Below are 24,865 nucleotides of genomic sequence, written 5' to 3' on the forward strand. Positions count from 1 at the left end.
CTTTTCCAATTAGTCAGCTTTTTGTATCCGGTGACCAAAGTATTGGAGCTTCAACATCAATCCTTCCAATGAATATTCAGGACTGATTACCTTTATGATTGACTGGTTTGATCTCCTTGAAGTCCAAGGGACTCTTCAAGAATCTTCTCCAACACCATAATTTGAAAGCATCAATTCTTTGGCACTCAGCCTTCTTTATGGTCCAACTCTCACATCCATGTATGACTACTGGAAAAAACCATAGCATTGACTATATGGACCTTTGTTGGCAAAGTAATGTCTCTACTTTTTAATATACAGTCTGGGTTTGTCATAACTTTCCTTCCAAGGAGCAAGCGTCTTTTAATTTCATGGCTGCAGTCACCATCTCCAGTGATTTTGGAGCCCAAGAAAATAAAACTTGTCAGTGCTTCCCATCACGGAAGTGATGGGACTGGATGCCAATGATCTTAGTTTTTTAAATGTTGAGTTTTAAGCCAGCTTTTTCGCCTTCTTCTTTTGCCCTCAAGAGGCTCTTTAGTTCCTCTTCCCTTTCTGCCATTAGAGTGGTATCATTTGTATATCTGAGGTTATTGATACTTCTCCCAGAAATCTTGATTCCAGCTTGACGGCATTTTGCATGATGTTCTCTGCATACAAGTTAAATAAGCAGAGTGACAATAAACAGCCTTGACATACTCCTTTCCCGATTTGGATGCAATATGTTGTTCCATGTCCAGTTCTAATTGTTGTTTCTTGACCTGCATACAGATTTCTCTGGAGACAGATAAGGTGGTCTGCTATTCCTGTGTCTAAGAATTTTACAGTTTGTTGTGATCCACACAGTCAAAGTCTTTAGAGTAGTCAATGAAGCAGAAGTAGATGTTTTTCTGGAATTTCCTTACTTACTCTGTGATCCAACAGGTGTTGGCAATTTGATCTCTGGTTTCTCTGCCTTTTCTAAATCCAGCTTGTACAGAAGTTCTCAGTTCACACACTGCAGAAGCCTAGCTTGAAGGATTTTGAGCATAACCTTACTAGTATGTGAAATGAATGCAATTGTAGGGTAGCTTGAAAATTCTTTGGCATTTCCCTTCTTTGGGATTGGATGAGAAACTGACCTTTTCTAGTTCTGTGCCCACTGCTGAGCATCCCAAATTTGCTGACATATTGAGTGCAGCACTTCAACAGTGTCATCTTTTAGGATTTTAAATAATTCAGCTGGAATTCTATCACCTCCACTACCTTTGTTCATAGTAATGCTTCGTAAGGGCCACTTGACTTCACACTCCAGATCTCTGTCTCTAGGTGAGTAACCACACCATCGTAGTTATCCTGGTCATTAAGACCTTTTTTGTGTAGTTCTTCTGTGTATTCTTCTACCTCTTAATCTCTTCTGCATCTGTTACATCCTTACTGTTTGGTACTGAACACAAATACCCTAGCTGCAAAAGGAAAACTCTAGAATTAAAATGCTAAATGGATAGGAATGGGAGAAAGCATCTGTCACACATTGATTTATATTCAAACATGAGGTTTGTTAGTATAAACTCAATGTAGTGAGTGCATGAAATTAACTTTTTACAGAAAACAGGATATAATGAATTAAAATATTCTATCTGAACTATAAGTTGCTGAAATGCTAACCTTAAAATTGCTTTTACATTCAAAACCTGAGTGCAAGCTACACTAAAAATTAGCATTTGATCTGTAAGCCATGTGGGGTTTTTTTTGTTGTTTGTTTGTTTAGTAGAATACCAATATTTTTTTAACTTAGACTCTGTTTTGAGGCTGTTTCAGAAATTGTTTGTTTTCATGTTTAGTACCATTGATAGACATTGTCTTTAATTTCAGAAGCTATGCTGCAAAATCAAAGATTTACTGAATTTGTAATTAGTAAGAATATGTTGGAAGATTCTTTTTATGCTTTTAGGTGATGAAGGTAGTTTCACCCATTAAAGTCATATTTTTGTTCAGCTTTGTAAGAAGCAAATTTCTTATTTCAATGAAGCTTTGTAAATCATATATTTAAATGCGTCAAAAATATTTCATTTAAAAATAACCTATAGTAAAAACTTTTGAAATGAAAATTGAACTTTTGAAGTTCTCATTTTGGTTTCTAAAAGTTTTGTTTAAATGTGTGGTAAACTACCAATACTTAAATATATCTACCTGTTACTTGAGTTTTCTTAAAGATTTCTCACACGTATGGGATGTAATAAAAATGACTTTATTTACATTTTTATGGGAAAATTGGGAATTTTTATGGGAAGAATTACTAACCTTAACCTTTAAACAGGAGGAATCTAATATTTAGTATCTACAGAAAATTTTGAAGGAGTATTTTTCTAGTTAACTAGATGTATCAGAGTATTTGGGGCTTCCCTGGTGGCTCAGATGGTAAAGTGTCTGCCCGCAATGCGAGAGACCCGGGTTCGATTCCTGGGTCGGGAAGATCCCCTGGAGAAGGAAATGACAACCCACTCCAGCACTCTTGCCTGGAAAATCCCATGGACAGAGGAGCCTGATAGGCTACAGTCCATGGGGTCACAAAGAGTCGGACACGACTGAGCGACTTCACTTCACTTCACTTCTGTCAGAGTATTTACCAGACATTTCTGGACGTTTGTGTGTGTGCTGGATTATGTCCATATTTTCTATGATGTATCTCAAATTTAAGGAAAGTCAGAGGGTATAAAATTTAGATCATTAATCATGGTATAAAAATTACATCTTCACTCCAAACTAATGAAGGGTCTCAAAATAAACTTTCCTAAAATTACAGAACTCTGAAAACCCTTGCTTAAAAGTCTTGCAGCTAGTTGGTTGGGAAAGCCAAGAGTAGAACGAAATTTTCTTGATCTAGTCCCTTTTTTCTCTTGTTCCCAAACTTAAACATGAATAAATTGTCTTTAGGCACATAATCACTCTGAAATAGTATAATATTACCTCTACTTTGAATGTATAGACTGAGTTACAGAGAGGAGTTGAATGGTTGTCTAGGGAGATCCTCATAATATCTGGATTCTTTCTTTACCCTACAATGCCATTTTTAAAAACCCGGTTTCCCAGACTAAATGCAAAAGATAGAAAGGGAGGGGGAGGAGAGCTTTTAAAGGCAGGCACATGGCCAACTGTATAAAGTGACCACTTCCATTGAGGAGGGAGATGTAAAGCTATAAAACCCAGACATTTCAAGCATGGTAGCCTAGGGTCCTGTAGTGTAAAGGCACATAAATCCTCTGTGCCTTACAGTCCCTGGAGGGCATTACTGTATTAAAATATAGTGTAGTATTTGAGCATAATTATTCTGAGTCAGTAGCAAAGGGAAAAATGTATATCCTTTAAGAAGGTATTTTCAAGGGCAAGATTACTGAAATGGCAAGGCTTAGTCTATAATGTACTTATTTAAGAGCTGCTTTTGAAATTTGAAATTCAAAAATAATTACAACACTTTCAGAAGTTTGGCACTGAAAAGAGAAGCTTCATTTCTCTGGCAGTTTTCTATATGGAACATTTCATTATTTTATTTCCTAGCAGTGCCAAATCAATTAGATGTTAATTGTAGTTGTTAAAGGCAGATCAGGATTCAAGCCTATGACTTAATTAGTTTAGTCCAACCCAAGAAGCAAGGCTAATTACCTTTACTTTGGTGTTCATTCACAGCACTGCTTAGAATATTCTCATAACTGTCATCTTTTAAGGCTTTACACAGAAAAAAAGGCAACATTGCAATGTAGTTGAGAGAGTGGACCCTAGAGTCAGACTGCCTAGGGTCAAATTCTGGCCCAGTTATTTACTAGCAGTGCAGTTACCCATCTGACCCAAGCTTCAGGGTTTTTGTGTGTGTGTGTAAAATAGGGAAGGTAATATAACTTATACCTCATTGGAAAGTTGCGAGGACTAAAGAAGCTAAAGCAATCAAGTCTTAGCAGTTTTTGGCACATGCTTAATAACTGATGGCCATTGTGTAATTGTTATTACAAGGCCCCTATTAAGAATTTTTCATGTGGGAATACTGAATAATGATTTACTGTTTCTTATGGTGAAATGAATTGTTGTTTCCACATTTTGGCACATGATACAAATCATTTTAGCTAACTTTGCAAATTATAAATATGCTTTCATCTTTTACTAGGTTCTAATGTTCTATAAATGGATGAAAAAATTTATCACAAAAAATTCTGGTTTTACAGACTACCTGTTAAAGACAAATTCAGGCTTAATCAGACTGGAAGAAGCTACAAAGTACTTTACTACCTACCAAAACCTTAACAACCTTTTAATATTTACATTATGTTTCAAATATGAGTGGCTTTTATTAGTTTTTTTGTTTAATGACATCACAAAATGCAAGCAGGATCCCATTTTAATCCCCAGCTCAGTATAATCTGGTGTTTTTCATGTTCCCTATTGTTAAATAGGCTGGAGCTTTATGGGCTGTAGGGTATCTTTTCTGTATCCAGAAATTGGTCTCAGGCTGCTCACTACTGACAGACTGCCAAAGTCCCTTGGAGAAACTTGGTGACACTCATTATTTGTGAGTTTCAATGGAGCAATTCAAAGCTGCTGAGGAAAGAAACTACAGCTTATTGTGCGTGCCCCATGTGCTCTCTCACTTAATCCTATGAAGTGTAGATGGTTTTACCCCTTTTCCAAGGGAGGAGATTGAGGCTTGGAGAAATTAAATGAATTGATCAAGATCACACATAAGGTAAACGGCAGAAACAATATTCAAGCAACATCTATCTGCACATGTTCTTTTCACTACATTCCCTTGGCTCTCAAAAGAAAGTAATAAATTACTTTTTATAGTTTGTACATAGTTATATGTAAAGCTCTACCAGAACCAATCAGAACTGTTTCCTTGTATGTCAACAACTGATCTATAACTTAGAGCCCTTTACGAAACCAGTTACATGCAAGAGAGAAAAATGTGGTACCCTATTCTGTTGTTTGTTTGTTTTTGGTTTTTTTTTTTTTTTTGACAGCTAAAAAACCTGATCAGATTTCTCAAAGGGGAAGTCATGAGTGAAGGCAGATTTTCTTTTCCTTTCCTTCTCTACCTCATATGGGGCTTAAGGTTTTTGAAAAAATCTTACTTCCTCTTGTCTCTATACCTATGTGATAGGTGATTTTCTTCTTGGTTGGAATTCAGAATATGTGCTACATGGGAATTTGAGCCTCTTCAAGGTTTTTTGTTTTTGCTTTTTAAACTTTTGTTATTGATTTGATTGCACTTGTATTATTTTACACATTCTTTGTGTAGAATCTTGATTCCTTATTTAAAAATTGGAATAGCCTTGGTCCTAATCACCTCTGGATAAACAGGATTTTGTTACAGAGCAGTATATGTTTGCCAGGGAAAACAAGTAATTGGGGATAAAAAAAATTTTTGTTCCTGGAAATTATCCTTTATTAAGATGAAATTATATTGTCCAGGCTCTGCAATTAAATAGGCAGGCACTATTTTATACAGCTACCTTCTTTTTTTTCTAAACAAGCTTTAAAAACCCCTAAACTAGGATTGTGTCTTAATCATTTTCCTACCCTTAGTTTCTGATAGATAGTGTTTCATAAATGTTCGTTGAATAAAGGGGTTAATTTTCTATTGAGTGGCAAAAGTAACTTTTTAAGCACACTTTTGATTAGAGGTCAAAGATTACTCAATTTGGCATATGAGAAGCTTGGTAGTAGGACTTGATGCTTCTCTTGATTCTGCCCCTAAGTAAATATGTGACATTGGGGAAAGCCATTTAGTCTCTCAGCTCCTCAGTTTCTCTACCTATAAAAAGAGCCTCTATGGCTAGATAGATCTTGAAGGCACCTTTCTGCACAAAATTGTATCATCTGTGATTGCTGCATTTAAAAAATTTAGAAATGGCTTATTAAATATTTATGATTTAAAAGCTTCTTAGTGTGTAACCCTGAAATATAATAAGCAGCTGTAAGGGTATGTCACTCTTTCATGTTTTGAAGCAGGTATCAAATTGTTCCTATTTGAAGAAAAATATAGGGGGTGAAAATGATTGGTGAAAAGTTACTTTTTAAAATTATCATATCTAAAGTAGCCTGTATTTAAGAATAGAGTTTTGTTGTAGTAAAAAACAAACCAAAAAAGAGCTATGAACAAAAATGGGTTCTCTCTCTTTAAAAGTAACGTAAATGTCTGATGCATATGAAACTTCATCCATTGGGCTTCCCTTTGTGGCTCAGCTGGTAAAGAATACCCTGCAATGCGGGGAAACCTGGGTTTGATCCCTGGGTTGGGAAGATCCCCTGGAGAAGGGAAAGGCTACCCACTCCAGTATTCTCGCCTGGAGAATTCCATGGGCTCTATAGTCTGTGGGGTTGCAAAGAATAGGACACAACTGAGACTTTCACTTCACTTCACGTCACTATAAATCGAAGAAGCACAAATTAAGACAGCAGTGAAATATACTTTTGCCTATTGAATTTTCTAAACATTTAAAAATAGCACTCATTTTTGGCAAGGTTATTAAGAAACAGAGATGTAGAGCAATGGGAGTGCAAATTGGCACAGCTGTTCTAGAGAGCAATTTGAGTATCTCCAAAAACTGAAAAGCATGTATACTTTTGAGCTGCATTTCCACTTCTAAAGAAATTTGTGGAAGAGTACAAAATTATATTCATATTAATGCTAATTATAGTGTTATATATCTAGGAAGACAAAAGATACAAACTCAGATCTCTTGGTGGTAAGACTATGGGTCACTTTAATTTTCTTCTTTACTTTTGTATGTTTTCTACATCTTCTGTATGTACAGAAGAGTTTTCTAAATGACAAGATATATAAATGTTTTTAAAGATATGGGCTTGCCTTTAATGAGTGTATAGAAGGATTTCCCTTCTCATGGCTACTATTCAACACCTTCTTGCTTTTATTTCTGAACAGGTATCCAGGAAAAGTTGGGGTTTCAGCATTAAAGGTAAGTTGTGCTTTGTGAAAGTCATGAGTGTATTTCTACAAATCGCATACACTTTTCATTCATTTTTCTCTTTTTTATGTAATTTTTCATTTTCTGCTTTTGCTTTCTATTACTTATTTTTTGCTAAGTAATATTATCATTGTATCTTACTTGAGGTGTGATTAAGTATTCTAGAAATACCTAGTTATATACTGTACTATAAGGAAGGGACTATAAGTCTTTTGTAGATTTCTATTTTGTAATTTTTATTTGGTTTATAATTTTTAGAATAAAGGAACACTTGTATTCGTGTGTGTGTATATTTTATAAAGTAACCAAAACACTTGTGTGTTTATTATGGGCACATGTATTGGTATCATAACTACGTATAAAAATCAATCCTGGCCTTATATTCAAGCAAGGAAATTTGATACTGAGAAATTATGCCAATGAGAACCATTTTAAATACAGGAATATCACCAAACAGAACTATTTACATCAAATAGAATATATATTGTATGTGCATGTTTGTATAGGTGGTGTTTGTGTGTATGTCTGTACATATGTATGTATAATTTCAAACATGCTATATTTTTTTTTCAGTTCCAGTGTCTGATATCTTTGATAAATTATGGGATATTCATATGGGATATTCTATACAGTGGTTATGAATGAATTAGTTATATACAATAACATGGATCAATTTTAGCACTGTGGTGTCGAGTTGGTGGGGAAACAAGTCACAGAAAAATATGTGCAGTAAGATTCCATTTATATTAAGTCTCAAAACATGCAAAATTAAAGCATATATTGTTTAGAGATATAAGCAGAAGAAAACTAAAGAACAGCAAGGAATGATCAACACAAAGTTTAGAATATCAGTCATCTCTGAGGGGGGAAAGAATGTAATGGAAATAGAGAAGGATATACAGGAGACTTGAAAGCTAATAATAAGACTTTTTATTAAACTGAGTACTTAAGAAAGGTTATATCATAATTCTTTAGTCCTTATATGTTATAAAAATCCTTTTATATTAGCTATTTAATAAAACCATTTAAAACATAGTACATGGACAAGGTTAAAGTTCACTCAGTGCGAAAAGAAGATGGTTGAAATTGTAGCTTCCCTCCCATTCCTCACCCTCCACCTCCCAGTCCCCTATCCACAGACTGTTGCTGGTTATGCTTGTAGATTTTAAAAGCCACTTAGATCATAAGATATTTTTAGGTTATCACAAATAGGTTTGGGGAATTTATTTTATCTCAGATTGTCCTTAGCTTGAATAAAATTAGGTAGCAAATGTACATATTTAGTAAATAAAGATGAAGTTAAATATTTGGGTTTTCTTTTTTTACTTTTTATATTGAAATAATTATAGAGTCACAGAAAGCTGCAAAGATAGTACAGAGAAGTCCTATTTATCCTTCACCTATTTTCCCAGTGGTTATGTCTTAAATATAGTATAATATCAAAACCAAGAATTTGACATCAGTACAGTGTAAGTGTATAGTCCTGTATCAGTTTATTACTTGTGTATATTTGTGTAACCACCACCACAATCAAGATGAGATTTTATCACCACAGAGATCTTCCTTTATAAAATCATACCCACCACCTCCCCCACAATCATCCTTAATCCCAGACAGCCACTAATCTGTTTTTTTTTTTTTTTAATTTTAAAATCTTTAATTCTTACATGTGTTCCCAAACATGAACCCCCCTCCCACCTCCCTCCCCATAACATCTCTGTGGGTCATCCCCATGCACCAGCCCCAAGCATGCTGTATCCTGCGTCAGACATAGACTAGCGATTCAATTCTTACATGATAGTATACATGATAGAATGCCATTCTCCCATATCATCCCACCCTCTCCCTCTCCCTCTGAGTCCAAAAGTCCGTTATAGACAGCTGCGTCTTTTTCCTGTCTTGCATACAGGGTCGTCATTGCCATCTTTCTAAATTCCATATATATGTGTTAGTATACTGTATTGGTGTTTTTCTTTCTGGCTTACTTCACTCTGTATAATCGGCTCCAGTTTCGTCCATCTCATCAGAACTGATTCAAATGAATTCTTTTTAACGGCTGAGTAATACTCCATTGTGTATATGTACCACAGCTTTCTTATCCATTCATCTGCTGATGGACATCTAGGTTGTTTCCATGTCCTGGCTCACTAATCTGTTTTTCATCTCTATAATTTTGTCATTTGAGAATGACCTAAAAATTGAATCATATAGTATGTAACCTTTTGAGATTGGCTCAATTGATCCATCCAAGTTGTTGCCTGGATCAATGGTTTATTCCTTTTTGTTGTTAAGTAATATTCTATGATGTGGATGTACATGGGTTATTGAGTGCTTATGTATAACAGCATATCTGTTGATATCTTAAGCAATCTAAAGAAAAGTTTGCATGTGCATGGGTTATTGAGTGCTTATTATGTATAACAGCATATCTGTTGATATCTTAAGCAATCTAAAGAAAAGTTTGCATGTGCATGGGTTATTGAGTGCTTATTATGTATAACAGCATATCTGTTGATATCTTAAGCAGTGTAAAGAAAAGTTTGATATAGTCCCGGCTTTTGATGACTTTACAAGCTCACAGAAGAGAGCTATATATAAGGGATGATAGATGAGGTATTGATATTTGTAGACTAGAATAGATCTTAAGTACTACAAGGAGTTTGGAGGAGAAATGGAAAGATAGAGCAATGGTGAGGGCAGTGTTACCTGGGATAGCAGAGAAAAGTTTTTGGGAGGAGATAGAACTTGTGTTAGGCTTTGAAAATTGGGAGATATTTACATAGGTAGATAGAGAAAAAATGGGAAAGCATTATATGTTAGGCGCAGCCATGAAATTAAAAGACACTTGCTCCTTGGAAGGAAAGTTATGGCCAACCTAGATAGCATATTCAAAAGCAGAGACATTACTTTGCCAACAAAGGTCCATCTAGTCAAGGCTATGGTTTTTCCAGTGGTCATGTATGGATATGAGAGTTGGACTGTGAAGAAAGCTGAGCGCCAGAGAATTGATGCTTTTGAATTGTGGTGTTGGAGAAGACTCTTGAGAGTCCCATGGAGTGCAAGGAGATCCAACCAGTTCATTCTGAAGGAGCTCAGTCCTGGGTGTTCTTTGGAAGGAATGATGCTAAAGCTGAAACTCCAATACTTTGGCCACCTCATGAGAAGAGTTGACTCATTGGAAAAGACTCTGATGCTGGGAGGGATTGGGGGCAGGAGGAGAAGGGGACGACCGAGGATGAGATGGCTGGATGGCATCACGGACTTGATGAACGTGAGTTTGAGTGAACTCCAGGAGTTGGTGATGGACAGGGAGGCCTGGCGTGCTGCGATTCATGGGGTCGCAAAGAGTTGGACACGACTGAGCGACTGAACTGAACTGAATAGTATGAACTAGATAGTATGCAGAGGAGAGAATTTGATGGGAGTGTTGAAAGACTGGTGTGACCAACGTAAACATTTCAGTGGTGGAATGTTGGAAAAATAAATTAGGGCCATATTTCCATGAGTCTTGAATGTCAGGTTAAGAAATCTGGCCTTTACACTATGAAAGACAGTATGGAGATTCCTTCGAAAACTAGGAATAAAACTACCTTATGACCCAACAATCCCATTACTGGGCATATACCCTGAGAAAATCATAATTTAAAAAGACATATGTATCCCAGTGCTCACTCCATCTCTATTTACAATAGCTAGGACATGGAAGCAACCTAGATATCCATTGACATATGAATGGATAAGCCATGGTACATATATATAATGGAATATTCCTCAGCCATAAAAAGGAACACATTTGAGTCAATTCTAATGAGTTGGATGAACCTACAGCCTATTTATACAGAGTGAAAAAATTCAGAAAGAGAAAAACAAATATTGTACATTAAGGCATATATGTGGAAAATAGAAAGATGTTACTAACGAGCCTACTAGCAGGGCAGCAGTGGAGACGCAGACATGGAGAACGGACTTGTGGACACAGGGGGAAGCAGGGGTTGGGAAGAACTGAGAGAGTAGCATGGAAACATAGACACTACCATGTGTGAAATAGATAGCCAGTGGGGATTTGCTGTGTGACTCAGGAAGCTCAAACTGGTGCTCTGTGACAACCTAGAGGGGTGAGATGGAGAGGAAGGTTCAAGAGGGAGGGGACATATGTATACCTATGGCTGATTCATTATGTTGATGTATGGCAGAGACCAACACAACATTGTAAAGCAATTATCCTCCAATTAAAAATAAAAAACATTTTTTTTTTAAATCTGGGCTTTAAAATTTTAAAGCAAAAGACTCTGATGGAGAGATGGGGTTGATAGGAATGTATGGATGCATATGACAACTATTTGAGTTTCCTGGTTGTTTTTTTTTTTTTTTTTCCCTCTCCTCTGAAAAAAGATGGCGAGCTTATCTCTCAAGCATTTTTTAAAATTTCACTTTAGTCACAGTTAATAACTTCCCCTTCCTCACTACTAAAACAGAAGTGACCTGAGTTTTTAGTAACTAACATTTTTAGCTTAATGTTCTTTAGTTAATAATGAAGATTTCTTTGAGTATAGATCGCTTTTGTACAAATGGTTTGTGAAACTAGGTCCTTTGGTGGTGTGCTTTTTAAAATTAAAAAGCTCAAATCTTACAACTGAATACTACGAGGAGGGTACAAATGGCTCTTTAATATCCAGTATAGATGGAGGGAAACAATGGTGTGAATTGCTGGAAATTGAATAGAAAAACCATACCTTTTAAGAAAGCATGTTTCTTGGGTTCTGATAGGTACGAGTTAGAGAAATGGCCTGATGGTGGAAACTGGGATTTAGTTGGTGCTGTGCTTTTGTAATGGGGCAGCCCATCTCCAGAAGAAGGTAATAACTGAGGACTGTCTCAAGTCTAGCTAAGTTGATATTGGTTGTCTGCAGGCACATGCTTGGCTTCCATTGCTTTGTCCTCAGCCTGATTGAAGTGCTGGGGGAAGGGCCTGGACCTTAGACCTTACTAAGGAGAGAATCATAGATGACTATATACTAAATCAGATTTTACTAAGAAATCTAGTTAACCTCTTTAGAGATCAGATTGTCTGGTAGATACAGTATCACTCCTTAAAACTAGGACTTAGCAGTAGTTTACCTTATAGGAGTTGATATCTTTCAAAAGTTCAAAGTCTAAGAGAGTTTTTTTAAAGCCAAATAAAATAGAAGCCTAATCACTGCTTGGCAGTTTTGGTCTGTGATCTTTGTAAGTACTTAATTAAATCGAATTAAATTGAGGTACAAGAATTATTGGTACATGTTTTTCTTAGGTTAACCTAGGGAAAATATCTGTGGAATTAAGGTAGTACAGTGCTTCTGATTTCCCTACTAATAATGAACAGTTATTAGAAGGTAATTGGAGGAGGACATGGCAACCCACTCCAGTGTTCTTGCCTGGGGAATCCCATGGACAAAGGAGCCTGACTGATGACAGTCCAGGGGGTCACAAAGAGTCAGACACAACTGAAGGGACTTGGCACACATGCATGCATGCAGTTAATTTGTAGGACAGTTGAAGGCGTTTTTCTAATATGCATGAACTGTTCTTAATGATCATCAGCTTTCAAGAATTCACTCTCATCTTGTCAACATGGCTATTTTAAAGTGGTCAGGGAAGACTTTTCTAATATAATAACGCTTGAGCTATGACACTAAGGATGGTAAGGAACCATCCAGTTGGCCAAAGTGTAATTCTGGGATTATGATGGGAAAGGGAGGTGATCAATATAGATGTGAAAGATGCAGTTCAGTTCAGTTCAGTCACTCAGTCGTGTCCGACTCTTTACAACCCCATGGACTGCAGCACACCAGGCCTCCCTGTCCATCACCAACTCCCGGAGTTTACTCAAACTCACGTCCATCGAGTCAGTGATGTCATCCAACCATCTCATCCTCTGTCATCCCCTTCTCCTCCCTCCTTCAATCTTTCCCAGCATCAGGGTCTTTTCAAATGAGTCAGTTCTTCTCATCAGGTGGCCAAAGTATTGGAGTTTCAGCTTCAGCATCAGTCCTTCCAATGAATGTTCAGGACTGATTTCCTTTAGGATGGACTGGTTGGATCTCCTTGCAGTCTAAGGGACTCTCAAGAGTCTTCTCCAACACCACAGTTCAAAAGCATCAATTCTTTGGTGATCAGCTTTCTTTATAGTTCAACTCTCACATCCATACCTGAAAGTGAAAGTCACTCAGCTGTGTCCGACTCTTTGCGATCTCATGGAATAGTCCATGAAATTCTCCAGGCCAGAATACTGGGTGGGCAGCCGTTCCTTTCTCTAGGGGACCTTTCCTAACCCAGGGATTGAACCCAAGTCTCCCACATTGCAGACGGATTCTTTACCAGCTGAGCCACCAGGGAAGCCATCCATACATGACTACTGGAAAAACCAAAGCTTTGACTAGATGGACCTTTGTTGGCAAAGTAGTGTCTCTGCTTTTTAATATGCTGTCTAGGTTGGTCATAACTTTTCTCCCAAGGAGCAAGCGTCTTTTAATTTCATGGCTGCAGTCACCATCTGCAGTGATTTTGGGCCCCCCAAAATAAAATCTGTCACTGTTTCCCCACCTATTTGCCATGAAGTGATGGGACCAGATGCCATGATCATAGTTTTCTGAATGTTGAATGTGAAAGATGCAGGCAGAAGCCAAATCATATTAGGTGCTCATGGACTATGGTAGAGTTTGAAAGTGAAGTCACTCAGTCATGTCCAACTCTTTGCGACCCCATGGACTGTAGCCTACCATGCTTCTCTGTCCATGGGATTCTCCAGGCAAGAGTACTGGAGTGGGTTGCCATTTCCTTAGATTTTATCTAATACTTCAAATCCCCTGAAACAATTTTTCTCTAGAATAATCTGTATAAGATTGGTAGTATTTCCCAAATGCAGGGAGGAATTCAGTGAAACAACTTTTCAGCTTGAAGATATTGGAAGTCCCACAGTCCTACAGAAATATATCTAGCACATTAAATCTTTAGCAGTATAATAATCTCTGGAGTAGAGAGATTATTGGAGCCTATCCTGATACTTGTATAATTGCTACCTTAATATGTACATACATCCTTATATATCTTAGGTCAGTTAAAAATGGTTATATAGTGACTTTCTGACAAACTCTGTGATGGACAACAAGAATTATGAAAATTTTTTTCTCAGTGTCAGTAGTAGCATTCAAATTCCTGTACTTCTATAAATGTAAAGAAAATCTAAGATGGAAAAGAATACTGTGTTACGATTTGCAAATCTATGATTGTCTTATTTTACCCAAATTTTTTCCAGCAGAAATGCAGCATCCATTTCTACCTTCTTTAACCTCCCAAATATATATATATATGTACGTATGTGTATATGAATGTATACGTAGATATATATGTATTTTTGGTGGGTTTAATTTTCTTCATCTGTTACTATTTTGGGAACTTCATTTAATACCAGTTAAATTTTGATTCCTTTAATTTAAAGCATATAGAGTTTCCAAGAAAACAACTCTCTGAATATGGTTTGCCACATTTTCCATATTTATGGAACAATACTTTGGGAAAAATAACAATTCTGATTCAACCCTTTGCTTAAATTCGTAACCTTTTTGAGCTGCAAAAGTACTTGTAGTTCTTATATTCCTGTACAGTTTTTTAATGTTAAAAAGTTAGGTACACTTTAAAAGAAAATATCCTATTACAGTAGAAAAATAGAAAATTGCTGATTGGTAACCTTCTTATGAAAATTAAATTGTCCCAATTGGCATAAAATCTCTGGGAATCTATCATTACCCAAATGTCTAAGCCCTTTATGGGCCTTTGATTTATTAATGCTATAATTTCTAATTTGTACCCATTTTAAACAGAGTTTTAAAAAGAGATGTCATCATTTGGTTTGTTTTTTTCTTTTGAAAATAGGAAACAGAGAACTCTGCATACAAAGTTGGAAATGAGTCCACTGTACAAGAACTGAAACAAGATGTATCTAAAAAGGTTGGTAAGATAAAATGTCAGTATTAATTTAGCAGATGTCATATTTATATGGTATATTTAAAGTGGAAATTTTTTTATGTTATTTTAGCATAGTACCCTGTGCATGCTTAATGTTCAGTAAATGTTCCTTGAATCTGTTGAATCTGATTGAAAGCACATTAGACTTTGTAGAAGTCATTTTGTAATCCAACTAATCGGTAATTTATCTTTGAATCAGTATTTTGAAAAATGTTTTATAATGTATTTTTGGTTTTCATACTTGTATCTTTGTTAGAGTAAGCCATAGCTACTCTTGAGGTTAGTACCAAGAAGTAAAGGTATTGAAAAGCTTAGTGCAGCAAATTCTGATGTCTTGAGGAGTTAGAGGTTACAAGAAGTCATTATTTTTGTAGTACATTTGATACTTCTTAAGGAATTGATGATATGAACCTTCAGAGTTTGATTTACTAAAAGAGACTGAGCATAAGATAAAAATGTTGACAATGGGTTGTTAACAGTATTGGGATAAAAACCAAGGAGAAAGAATGGTGTGTGTTCATTCATTTATAGAAGTTTTGAGTATTTTCTGTGCCCCAGGCACTGTTCTAGCCAGCGGATTTCCAGAGACCAATGAGATGACACGTCTACCCCAGAGTTTCTCAACAGCAACACTTTGGGATGAATAATTGTTTGTTTTGGAGGGAAGGGGAGGCTGTTCTGTACATATTAGAATGTTCAGCAGCATTCCTGGCTTTGACTCACTGGATGTCAGATCTCAACCCCCACCCACCCCTACCCCATCTTGGCAACCAAAAATGTCTCCAGACATCACCAAATGTCTAGGGGAATGGTACTGGGCACAATCATCACCCCTGAATATTCATTGTCGTACCCTTACGGAATTTAGAAAATTAACAGACTACAAATTTTAATATTGATCCCATGTTTTCCTTTGGGCTTCCCTGGTGGCTCAGCAGTAAAGAATCTGCCTGCAATGCAGGAGACCTGGGTTTGATCCCTGGGTCGGGACGATCTCCTGGAGCAGGGCAGGGCAACCCACTCCAGTATTCTTGCCTGGAGAATTCCATGGACAGAGAAGCCTGGTGGGCTACAGTTCATGGAGTTGCAAAGAGTCAGATACAACACAACTGAGTGACTATAACTAACTAAGTATAGTTAGTAGCCCCCCACCCCCAAAAGTGACTTTTTAAGGAGAGTTTAAAAGCTGAAAAAATAGTAAACTATGGGGCAAAAGGGCTTTCCAGGTGGCTCAGTGGTAAAGAATCTGCCTGCCAATGCAGGAGATGTGCGTTTGATTCCTGAGTTGGGAAGATCCCCTGGAGGAAGAAATAGCAACCTGCTCCAATAATTCTTGCCTGGAGAATTCCATGAACAGAGGAACCTGGCAGGCTACAGTCCATGGGGCTTCGAAGAGTCAGACACAAGTGATTAACGATGCACGCACATAGGGCTATAGAGAGAGTCTTAAGACTCTAGGTATTAGTTTTTAAGTTCTAGGCCATTCAGGTAAATTAAGTATCCAACATTAATGATACAGGGTATGGAGTTATGTGCTGGATCAGGACACAATCCCTGTTCTCAGTAACTTACATTTTAGTAGAATAAATTAGATCAGCACAAAACTGAATTTAATAAGTATTCAAATAAACTCTCAAACTATTACAAGAAAACAAGGGAGACTTTACTTTCTGCTTGAGGATAGGAATGGGGAAGGAGGAAGTAGCATCTGAACTGGTTCTTGATGGGTGGATAAGATTTGGGCAGGCAGAGGTGAAAGAGGAGAGGCATAAACAAAGGCGTGGAGATGAGGAATGTGCGGAATGTTTGACGATGAGTCTAGAAACCAAATTTAGGGCCAGATTATGGGAATGCCTCTTATGTCATGCTAAAACATCTGGTTTTTATTTTACAGTCGCTGTGAAAGGAGTGAGTTTCAGGAAGGTGATAGGAAGCAAAGTTTTGATTCTCACTGTTCTTTTGTTCATTCCCTGTTTGCTGCCTCCTGAAACCCAGGGGGAAAAAAAAAACAGAGCTAGGTACTGTAAATAGGCGCTACGGGAGCATATCAAGAGGTAGAAAACAGGGGCCTTGCTTTCCAGGTGTAGAGAAAATATTTATGCAGAGTTAGCTCATGTACTACTCTGCATTTATTATATTCTAGTTCATATTATAATGAACAGTAAGACTGATAGGAGTTCAGAAGAGGAAGAGATTGTCTTCTGGACCCCTCTGATGGCGTAGGCCTTTTCACTTTGCATAGTTATCATTTGAAACCTTTACATTCACCTCATCTCACAGTGCCCACGTGGGTCTGCACACTTTTTACCAGATAACCTTGCTTTCCATTGCATGTAAGTGTCAGAGGCTGTGCTGTGGTGTGCTAAGTTGTTTCAGTCATGTCTGACTCTTTGCAACCCTATGGACTGTAGCCCACCAGGCTCCTCTGTCCATGGGGATCCTCCAGGCAAAAATACTGGTGTGGGTTGCCATGCCCTGCTCAAGGGGATCTTCCCAACCCGGGGATAGAACCAGCAGCTCCTGCACTGCAGGTGGATTATTTACTCCTGAGCCACCAGGGAAGCCCATCAGAGGCTAAGAAGCCTAAATTCACTCCTTTCCATCATCTCGAATTTCCCTCACTGCAAATTTTCATCTTTTACCTCTTTTTCATGTAATTCCTGAGAATTTAGTATTCTTTTTTTTCCTGTCCAAAGTAGAATGGTATAAAGAACACTGGACTTTTGGAGAAAAACCTGGATTTCAGTTTTGACTTTACAGTTTACTAGCTGTGGGACCTTGGGCGAAATTCTTAATGCCTCTGTCTCAGATTCCTGCTTTTGTATGGTGGTTGTTCAGCTGCTAAGTCATGTGCATCTCTTGTCGACCCCATGAACTGCAGTACACCAGGCTTCGCTGTCCTTCACTATTTCCTGTAATTTGCTCAAACTCATGTCCATTGAGTCAGTGACACCATTCAACCATCTGATCTGTTGCCCCCTTCTCCTCCCGCCCTCAATCTTTCTCAGCATCAGGGTCTTTTCCAGTGAGTTGGCTCTTCACATCAAGTGACCAAAGTATTGGAGCCTTAGCTTCAGCATCAGTCCTCCAATGAGTGCTCAGGGTTGATTTCCTTTAGGATCGACTGGTTTGATCTCCCAGCAGTCCAAGGGACTCTCCAGAGTCATCTCCAACACCACAGTTTGAAAGCATCAATTCTTCCACAGTCAGGCATAAATGGTCCAATTCTCACATCCGTACATGACTACTGGAAAACCATAGCTTTGACTATGTAGAACTTTGTCAGCAAAATGAAGTCTCTGTCTAGGTCTCTCATAGCTTTTCTTCAAAGGAGCAAGTGTCTTTTAATTTCATGGCTGCAGTCACCATCCACAGTGATTTTGGAGCCTAAGAAAAGAAAATCTGCCACTGTTTCCACTTCCCCTCATCTATTTGCCATAAAGTGATGGGACCGGATGCCATGATCTTAGTTTTTGAATGTTGTATTTTAAGCCAGTTTTTTCACTCTCTTTCACCCTCATCAAAAGGCTGTTTAGTTCCACTTCACTTTCTGCCATTAGAGTAGTATCATCTGCATATCTGAGGTTGTTGATATTTCTCCTGGCAGTCTTGATTGCAGCTTGTGATTCATCCAACCTGTCATTTCACATGATGTACTCTGCATATAAGTTAAATAAGCAGGGTGACCATATACAGCCTTGTCCTACTCCTTTCCCAATTTTGAACCAGTCTGTTGTTCCATGTCTGGTTCTAACTGTTGTTTCTTGGCCTGCATATAGGTTTCTCAGGAGGCAGGTAAGGTGATCTGGTATTCCCATCTCTTTCAGAATTTTCCACAGTTTGCTGTGATCCACACAGTCAAAGGCTTTAGCACAGTCAGTGAAGCAGAAGTAGATGTTTTTCTGGGTAGAATTCCCTTGCTTTTTCTATGATCCAGTGGATGTTGGCAGTTGGATCTCTGGTTCCTCTGCCTTTTCTAAATCCGTCTCATACATCTGAGATTTCTTGGTTCACATACTGTTTAAGGATTTTGAACATTACCTTGCTAACATGTGGAATGAGTGCAATTGTGCAATAGTTTGAACATTCTTTGGCATTGCCTTTCTTTGGGATTAGAATGAAAACACCTTTTCCAGTCCTGTGGCCATTGATGAGTTTTCCAAATTTGCTGACATGTTGAGTGCCGCACTTTAACAGTATCATCTTTTAGGATTTGAAATAGCTCAGTTGGAATTCCATCACAGTCACTAACTTTGTTTGTAGTGATGCTTCCTAAGCCCCACTTGGCTTCACACTCCAGGATGTCTGGCTCTAGGTGACACCTTTGTAGTTATACGGGTTACTAAAACCTTTTTTGTACAGTTCTTCTGTGTATTATTGCCGCTTCTCAGTCTCTTGTTCTGTTAGGTCCTTGCTGTTTCTGTCCTTTATTGTGCCAGTTTTTGCATGAAATGTTCCCTTGGTATCTCCAATTTTCTTGATGAGAACTCTGGTCTTTCCCATTCTGTTGTTTTCCTCTGTTTCTTTGCATTGCTCACTTAAGAAGGCTTTGTTATCTCTCCTTGCTGTTCTCTAGAACTCTGCATTCAGTTGGGTATATCTTTCCCTTTCTCCTTTGCCTTTTGCTTCCCTTCTTTTCTCAGCTATTTGTAAGACCTCCTCAGACAACCATTTTATTTTCTTGCATTTCTTTCTTTGGGGTGGTTTTGGTCACCATTTCCTATACCGTGTTACTAACCTCCATCCATAGTTCTTCAGGCACTCTGTCTACCAAATCTAATCCCTTGAGTCTGTTTGTCACTTCCACTGTATAATCATAAGGGATGTGATTTAGGTCATACCTGAATGGTTTAGTGATTTTCCCTACTTTCTTCAATTTAAGCCTGAATTTTGCAATAAGTACCTCATGATCTGAGCCACAGTCAGCTCCAGGTCTTATTTTTGCTTATAGAGCTTCTCCATCTTTGACTGCAAAGATTATAATCAATCTGATTTCCATATTGACCATCTGGTGATGTCCATGTATAGAGTCATCTCTTGTGTTGTTGGAAATGGGTGTTTGTTATGACCAATGTGTTCTCTTGACAAACTCTGTTAACCTTTGCCCTGCTTCATTTTGTACTCCAAGGCCAAACTTGCCTATTACTCCAAGTATCTCTTCACTTTTGCATTCCTATCCCCTGTGATGATAAGGACATCTTTTTTTTCTTTTTTTTTTGGTATTAGTTCTAGAAGGTCTTATAGGTCATCATAGAACAGTTCATCATCAGCTTCTTCAGCATTAGTGGTTGGGGCATAGGCTTGGATTACTGTCACGTTGAATGATTTGCCTTAGAAACAAACAGATCATTCTGTCATTTTTGAGATTGCACCTAAGTACTGCATTTCAGACTCTTCTGTTGACTATGAGGGCTACACAATTTCTTTTAAGGGATTCTTGCCCACAGTAGTAGATATAATGGTCATCTGAGTTAATTCTCCCATTCCTGTCCATTTTAGTTCACTGATTCCTAAAATGTTGATGTTTACTCTTACCGTCTCCTGCTTGACCATGTCCAATTTACCTTGATTCATGGACCTAACATTCCAGATTCCTATGCAATATTGTTCTTTACATCAATCTGTAACTTTCACCATAACACACATCCGCAACTGGCATCATTTCTGCTTTGGCTCAGCCTCTTTATTCTTTCTGGAGCTATTTCTGTACTCTTATCCAGTAGCATATTAGACACTGACCTGATGATGAGGGGCTCATCTTTCAGTGTCATATCTTTTTGCCTCTTCATACCATTCATGGCTTGAGGCAAAGATACTGAACTGGTTTGCCATGCCCTTTCCAGTGGACCACGCTTTGTCAGAACTCTTCACCATGACCCATCCGTCTTGGGTGTCCTGCACTACATGGCCCAGAGCTTCATTGAGTTACACAAGGCTATGATCCATGTGATCATTTTGGTTAGCTTTCTGTGATTGTTTTTGTTCTGGAGGCTGTGAAATTGTAGTTTTTGCTTCTTCTGTCTGCCTTCTGATGGATGAGTGTAAGAGGGTTGTGCAAGCTTCCTGATGGGAGGGACTGGCTGTTGGGGAGACTAGGTCTTGCTCTGATGGACAGGGACATGCTCAATAAATCTTTAATCCAATTTTCTGCTGGTAGGTGGGGCTGCTTTTGTAGAAGGGAGATAATCTAGTTACCTCACAAAAGGTGTGTAAAGATTGAATAGAAAATGTGTGTACTGGATCTAATACACAGCAGACCCTCTTTCTTCTCCAGAACTTTTCCTCCTTTCCTTTGGCACCTTCCCCTCAGCTTATAAAAATGCTGGAGCACTTTCTTGAGCACTCTTCCATGTGTAGCCAAGCTTTTTGAGAACATAGACTGTACTGGCCGTCCCTGTACCTCTTTTTTTAAAGATTTATTTATTTGTTTTTGGTTGTGTTGAATCTTTGTCGCTGCACACGGGCTTTCTCTAGTTGTGGTGAGCGGGAACTACTCTTCGTTATATGCGCGTTGTGGTTGCTTCTCTTGTTGTGGAGCGCAACCTCCAGGGCGCATGGACTTCAGTAGTTGTGGCATGTGAGCTCAGTAGTTGTGGTGCACTGCACAGGCCCACCTGCTCCACGACATATGGGATCCTCCCAGGCCAGGGACTGAACCCCGCATCCCCTGCATTGGCAGGCAGACTCCCAACCACTAGACCACCCGGGATGCCCTTCACCTCTTATTCCTTCTTGAACCTACTATAATCTGGCTTCCATTACTGTTAAAGGACTCATTGCTCAGTAACTACCTAATTCACAAATTAGATGGAATCTAGTTAATATTTCTCTGGTGAAAGTGAGGTAGATCTAGGATAAAAATTTGAAAATTGACAAAAAATCATATATAGAATATGCTGCAAAATTAGGGATGAATATTATTGAATGACATGCTATCCAGTTAACTTGGCACAAATTTGTAGTTAATCACATCAGGATAGTTTCATGAGACATTCTGTTAATTTTTGGAGCCAAAGAATTGAGAAAGCAGAAGTCATCTATGGCTCTGTGGTAGAAAGATAAGTGAGTGGGCTGGGAGATTTAATGTGTTAATGATGACAGGACTGAGTAGAAAATATATTTTCTTCTAAATATTGGTAGAAGTAACAGAAAGCCTGCCTGTATTTTTCAACTATAGATAAGATATAAAAGGGAAAAAAGGCAAGATGAGCTGGGTATTTGAACTGTTGATACTCCTAACATCTCTTTGCAGAGCAGGGGGTTAGATGTAGCCTGTTTAAGAACTTTAATCTCTCTGGATCTGCTAGCTTTTCATGTTCAGGCCTGAGTTCAGAGCTAAACAGCTTAAATTCTTGTAAAAGTGGTTTTCATTCTCATAGCTTTGTTAACTAGACTCAAACCAACAGGCTATTACTGAACTAACTTGGAATAAATATGTAAATAAACTATGACATGAAGCATCTGAATGTAAATTTAGGTTTAAACTTTTTTTTACAGGGTTGATTGAATTTTTGTAATTACACAGACTAACACAGATTCCTTGTTATAATGATTAAGAGTACAGTTTCTGGAACCAGGCTCCCTACATTTATACCAGTTTCATCACTTACTAGCCTTGTAACCTTGAATAAATCTCTCTGACTTAGTTCCCTCATTTGTATACTGATGATAGTAAGAGGCTGTCTTATAAAGTTGTTATAAAGATTAAAACACATAAAGTGTTAAGAACATTGCCTGGCACATAGTAAGTAAAATATAAATGATTAGCTAATACTATGTCCTTGAAAATCACTTCACTGTTTTTTTAAACTGCTTTTTAACCTTTCACCAGATTATTGAAAGTATTATTGAGGAGAGTCAGAAAGTAATACAGCTTGAAGATGATTCTTTGGATTCCAAAGGAAAAGGACAGTCTGATCAGGCTACTGCCAGTCCTGTCACAGCTGGAACAGATCTTAGCAATATACCTGGACTGTTAGCCATAGATCAAGTACTGCAGGAAGATTCTCAGAAGACAGAGTGTCAGGATGTATCTGAAGAAACTGAATTAGAATCAAAACAGTGTTTTCCTTCTGATGACACATGTGAGAAGCCAGTAGATGAAACTACACAGTTAACTGAAATAAGTTCAACTGCGCAACTTAATGTGCCTGAAACTGTAACAGAAGTGTTGAACAAGGAAGAAGTGGAAGTCAAAGAAAGTGATGTTCTAGAATCTGCATCCTCACACTCCTTATCTACAAAAGATTTTGCTGTGGTGGAAGAAGTTGCACCTGCCAAACCGCCAAGACAGCTTACTCCAGAACCTGATATAGTAGCTAGTACAAAGAAGCCTGTTCCAGCACGCCCACCTCCTCCAGCTAACTTCCCACCTCCTAGGCCCCCACCTCCATCTCGACCTGCTCCACCACCAAGAAAAAAGAAGAGTGAATTGGAGTTTGAGGCTCTTAAGACACATGATCTAGATGGTAAGTATTAATTGAGAAATAACTACCTTTGTGGGGGAGTTTGGGGAGTTGAAACTTGACCTTTCTGATTTTTTTTTTCAATTTATGCTGTATTTAGGCAATGGCAACCCACTCCAGTACTCTTGCCTGGAAACTCCCACGGACGGAGGAGCCTGGTGGGCTACAGTCCCTGGGGTCGCTAAGAGTCAGGCACGACTGAGCGACTTCACTTTCACTTTTCACTTTCATGCATTGGAGAAGGAAATGGCAACCCACTCTAGTGTTCTTGCCTGAAGAATCCCAGGGACAGGGGAGCCTGGTGGGCTGCCGTCTGTGGGGTTGCACAGAGTCGGACACAACTGAAGCGACTTAGCAGCAGCAGCAGCAGTAACCACATTGATGACCAAGTTATAAAATGTATTTTAGTAACAGAAAGCCAAAATGTTTACATTGGTATTGTTACATTATTGTAATTAAACATTTCAGCAGATTTTCAAATCTTTTACCATTGGAGAGCCAGAGTGGCACAGTGAAAAGAACATAGGATTTGGACTTAGGATTTGAATTCAAGCCCCAGATCTCTTCATGTATAAGGTGTATAGCCTTGAGGAATTTAAATAACTTACTTGAACCCTGGTTTCCCCTTATATAAAAAGAGAGTAATGAAACCACTTTTTTCATAGGATTGTTCTAAGAATCAGATAAAGATTTAAGCACTTTTAAGCTATGAATAAGGTCATATAAGTATTGGTTGTTGTTGTTGTTATTATATTATTATTATTGCAGTTCCCAAAGAGAATATTACATCTGATACTCTCCTAACTACAAACATGGCTTCAGAGAGTACAGTCAAAGATTCGCAGCCTTCTCTTGATTTGGCAAGTGCTACCAGTGGAGATAAAATAGTTACTGCCCAGGTTGGTGAATATGTGTTATATTTGATAAAAGCTCTCAACTTTCTGCAACTAACTCGTTTGTTGATTGTTGAACCTTCTTTCTTCTCCAGGCCAAATATTTCCTTGTCTCTAAAACCTGCCTACCATATCTCTTGTCCAGCTCTGCTACTAAGTAGTGGACTGATTATAGCAACCTATTTAACATCTGAGTCTGAAATGGCTCATTGATAAAATGAGGGGAAAACCTTCCTTGAAGGTTTCTTGCAAGATTGAAATGATCTAAAGTATGCCAGGTACCTGGTATGTGTGTTCAAAAAGTGACAGATGCTGCTATATGTAGTATTTACTAAAAATACCAACTACTGTCTTCATTTACCTGACCTATAATGGTCAAAGGACTTCCCAGGTGGCACTAGTGGTAAAGAACCTGCCTGCCAATGCAGGAGACATAAGGGATGAGGCTTCTATCCCTAGGTTGGAAAGATCTCCTGGAGGAGGGTATGGCAACCCACTACAGTATTCTTGTCTAGAGAATCCCATGAACAGAGGAGTGTAGGGTCGCAAAGAGTCATACACAGCT

The 24,865-nt window shown here is 38.2% G+C and overlaps 1 protein-coding gene across 1 annotated transcript in view; it reads left to right on the forward strand.

Annotated features, from left to right (window-relative positions):
• WDR44 (WD repeat domain 44) overlaps positions 1 to 24,865 on the forward strand; it is an 88,093-nt gene that overhangs the window by 19,857 nt on the left and 43,371 nt on the right. The window contains exons 2-5 of the mRNA XM_052663398.1: positions 6,896 to 6,929; positions 14,850 to 14,924; positions 22,774 to 23,410; positions 24,176 to 24,306. Of these exons, the coding sequence (XP_052519358.1) occupies positions 6,896 to 6,929; positions 14,850 to 14,924; positions 22,774 to 23,410; positions 24,176 to 24,306 (877 nt within the window). The remainder of the gene's footprint in view (positions 1 to 6,895; positions 6,930 to 14,849; positions 14,925 to 22,773; positions 23,411 to 24,175; positions 24,307 to 24,865) is intronic.

This window comes from Budorcas taxicolor, chromosome X, assembly GCF_023091745.1.
Source record: "Budorcas taxicolor isolate Tak-1 chromosome X, Takin1.1, whole genome shotgun sequence".
Classification (NCBI taxonomy): Eukaryota; Metazoa; Chordata; class Mammalia; order Artiodactyla; family Bovidae; genus Budorcas; species Budorcas taxicolor.